Genomic DNA, 3,010 nt, shown 5'->3' with positions numbered 1-3,010 from the left:
TATCTATTCCTTTCCTCCTTTCCCCCCCCTTCTCCCAAACTTTTACTCAAGTAACTGATCCCCCGCTCCCAGCACTCATAGTCAACTCCTTCAATTATTAAAGTACCAACAAAAACAAATTCAAACATCATACAACAACCCAAAAATAACCCAACTCCCCTTCAAAAAGTCAACTCCTCCCTCTCCCTCTCTCTCTTCCATTTTTACCATCTTGCTTCAAACGTTTCATCTCTCTCTCTTCCATTTTTATCATCTTGCTCCAAACGTTTCATTTCAGAGACTCTGCACGCCATCAATGAGAGCTTCCGCTTGAAGCATCCGCCGCCGCCGCCGCCGCCGCCCGAGAACGAGCCACCCCGCCGCGGAAAGCCGCGACCTTTCTCCGCCATGGGCAACGGCATCACCAGGCTCCGCCGCTGCTTCGCCGGCGCCGGGGCCGGGGAGATCTCCCGCCGCCACGACGGGGCCTCCCTCCCCCAACCCTCCTCCTACTGCGACGATGGCCTCGGCCACTCCTTCTGCTACATCCGGCAGGACCCGGCGTCCTCCTCGGATCATCTCCACTCCGAGGACTGCGCGACCCAGACGACGGTGACGTCGACGACGACGTTCAGCTCGATATCCGGCGCCTCCATCAGCGCCAACGCCTCGTCCCCGCTGTCCACCTCGCTGGCCGACGCGTGCTACTACGCCACGACCTCGCTCGAGAAAGCCTCCGTCTTCGAGAGCTCCGTCTCGTTCGCGTCCGTGCCCCTCCAGCCCGTCCCCCGGGTCGGGTCGAGGTCGGGACCGATGGAGAAAGGGTTCTTGTCGGGCCCGATCGAGCTCAGGTCCACGTCCGGCCCTATCGATCAGGGGCTCTACTACTCGGGCTCGATCGTCGGCCGGTCGTCGTTCGATCGGTGGCAGAGGGACTTCTCTCTCCGCGGGTACAGCTCCAAGAAGCGCAGGCTGGTTAAGTACTTGAGAAGAGCGATCGCTAAGCGGGTGCTGAGAGCGAACGATTACATGTTTTCAGGCAAGAGTTCGGATTTTTACAACGTTAAGAGCACCAGCAGCAGTGGGATTCTGAATGGCGACAGCGAGTTTTATGTGGAGAATCAAAATCTCGAATGGGCACAGGGCAAAGCAGGGGAAGACAGAATGCACGTGGTGGTCTCCGAGGAAAATGGTTGGGTCTTCGTGGGGATTTACGACGGATTCAACGGCCCCGATGCCCCCGATTTCTTGCTCTCCAATCTTTACTCTGCTGTCTGCAAAGAACTCCAAGGGCTGCTCTGGAAGATCCCGGCGACCTTAGCCGACGGCGGCGATAGAGGAAACCTTCATCCAGGGTCGGATTCGGGGAAGGCTGTCGATCACTCGGACGTGCTGAACGCGCTCGAGACGGCACTGAAGAAGACGGAGGGAGCGTTTCTGGAGATAGCGGATAGGATGGTGAGGGAGAATCCAGAGTTGGCCCTGATGGGGTCTTGTGTCCTGGTGATGCTGATGAGGGGCGAGGATATTTACTTGATGAATGTCGGGGATAGCCGGGCTATCTTGGCTCGGAAGGGTAAATCCGATGCGAAGGGGACTGCTTATCGGATTGATTCGAGCGACAGTGGTGATCAGTTCGACGATATGCACAATCTGATCTCCCTCCAACTGACCCAGGATCACAGCACATATGTGGAAGAGGTAAGATCTTGGTTGCCAATTTTAGCTGGGCTTTGCGATCCTTGGAAGGTCGTGAAATTTGAGCTGTCATATTTTTTGCACTTTCAGGAAGTGCACAGAATCAGGAATGAACATCCGGACGACGCCTCTGCAGTAGTGAACGACCGCGTGAAGGGTTATTTGAAAGTCACCCGAGCTTTCGGAGCCGGGTTTCTCAAACAGGTATGCTTCCATTATCGAGTCCTCCATTCATTCAAAGTTTCGGCTTGCAATGACTGGGAAATGCAATTTCTCCTAATTTGTTCTGTGAAGCATCTGTTATGCGACTATGATATGCATAGATCCAGACATTTTTGTTTAGGAGACTTGGAAAAATCACGAAATGCTTTTCCGAAACGCTAAGATGATGATCCCGCGCTGAGATTAATCGATCAGCGACGCTTAAAACTTGGCTTCCTTTGTATTTGCAGCCGAAGTGGAACGATGCTCTCCTGGAGATGTTCAGAATCGACTACATTGGGACTTCCCCGTACATCACTTGCACGCCATCTCTGAGCCACCACAGGCTCGGGCCAAGAGACAGATTCTTGATACTGTCCTCGGACGGCCTGAACCAGTACTTCACCAATCAGGAGGCCATTTCCGAAGTAGACTCGTTCCTTTCCTCGTTCCCCGAAGGAGACCCCGCGCAACACCTGGTCGAGGAAGTGTTGTTCCGAGCCGCCAAGCAAGCCGGTGAGGAATCCTACTCAATCAAGACTCATATCGGATTAAAATTACCGCAGCGAGGCTAACAAATTAATAGCAATCATATAAGCCTGAACGAAGCATTATTTTTGTGCAGGTATGGATTTCCATGAGTTGCTTGACATTCCTCAAGGGGATCGCCGCCGGTACCACGACGACGTCTCGATCATCATCATATCCTTGGAAGGAAGAATATGGCGGTCACCAATGTAAATACAGAAGAAAGAAGTATAGAGTTTCCTAAATGTTTACAGAATTTTGTCCCCAAGTTTTCGCCTTTTTCCTGTATTTTTGTAATGACTAGGCTTTGGGGAGATCATATTACATAAACTACAGTCCATATGTGCATATCTCTACTTTTTTTTCTCAATCCTGATTATCTTCTGATTGATGGCCCTTCACACATTTTGCTAATCAACCGCCCGATTATCTCGAGAACTTCTTTTTTTCGCTTCGTTTTGTCGACAGTTACAATGTCAACAACATGAACACGTGAATCTTTACTAACCGTCTCTAATAGTCAATTGTGGAGTTGTTACCAGATGATGCTTAATGCATTTAGTTAATTCGGGCAAGTGATGTTGCAGAGGAATAAGAACATGGT

At 51.3% G+C, this 3,010-nt stretch overlaps 1 protein-coding gene across 1 annotated transcript; it reads left to right on the top strand.

Annotated features, from left to right (window-relative positions):
- The first annotated feature begins 306 nt into the window (after positions 1-306).
- LOC115692780 (probable protein phosphatase 2C 4) lies at positions 307-2,795 on the top strand. Its single transcript, XM_030619735.2, has 4 exons — positions 307-1,680; positions 1,768-1,881; positions 2,130-2,394; positions 2,504-2,795. The coding sequence occupies exons 1-4, from the start codon at positions 388-390 to the stop codon at positions 2,617-2,619; spliced, it is 1,788 nt and encodes a 595-aa protein (XP_030475595.2). The 5' UTR covers positions 307-387; the 3' UTR covers positions 2,620-2,795.
- The last annotated feature ends 215 nt before the right edge of the window (positions 2,796-3,010 follow it).

Source organism: Syzygium oleosum, unplaced genomic scaffold (genome assembly GCF_021117445.2).
Source record: "Syzygium oleosum isolate NSW1041296 unplaced genomic scaffold, Sole_v2.1 Sole_v2.09, whole genome shotgun sequence".
In the NCBI taxonomy this organism is placed as follows: domain Eukaryota; kingdom Viridiplantae; phylum Streptophyta; class Magnoliopsida; order Myrtales; family Myrtaceae; genus Syzygium; species Syzygium oleosum.
The sequence above is the reverse complement of the archived record's forward strand: the minus strand, read 5'-3'. Positions and strand labels throughout refer to the sequence as shown.

Bases quoted from the DNA above. Each gene is read 5' to 3' on its own strand.
- LOC115692780 (XM_030619735.2), top strand. From the start codon at position 388: ATGGGCAACGGCATCACCAGGCTCCGCCGCTGCTTCGCCGGCGCCGGG. The intron at 1,882-2,129 runs GTATGCTTCCAT...TTGTATTTGCAG, and splicing joins GAGCCGGGTTTCTCAAACAG to CCGAAGTGGAACGATGCTCT. The intron at 2,395-2,503 runs GTGAGGAATCCT...ATTTTTGTGCAG, and splicing joins CCGAGCCGCCAAGCAAGCCG to GTATGGATTTCCATGAGTTG.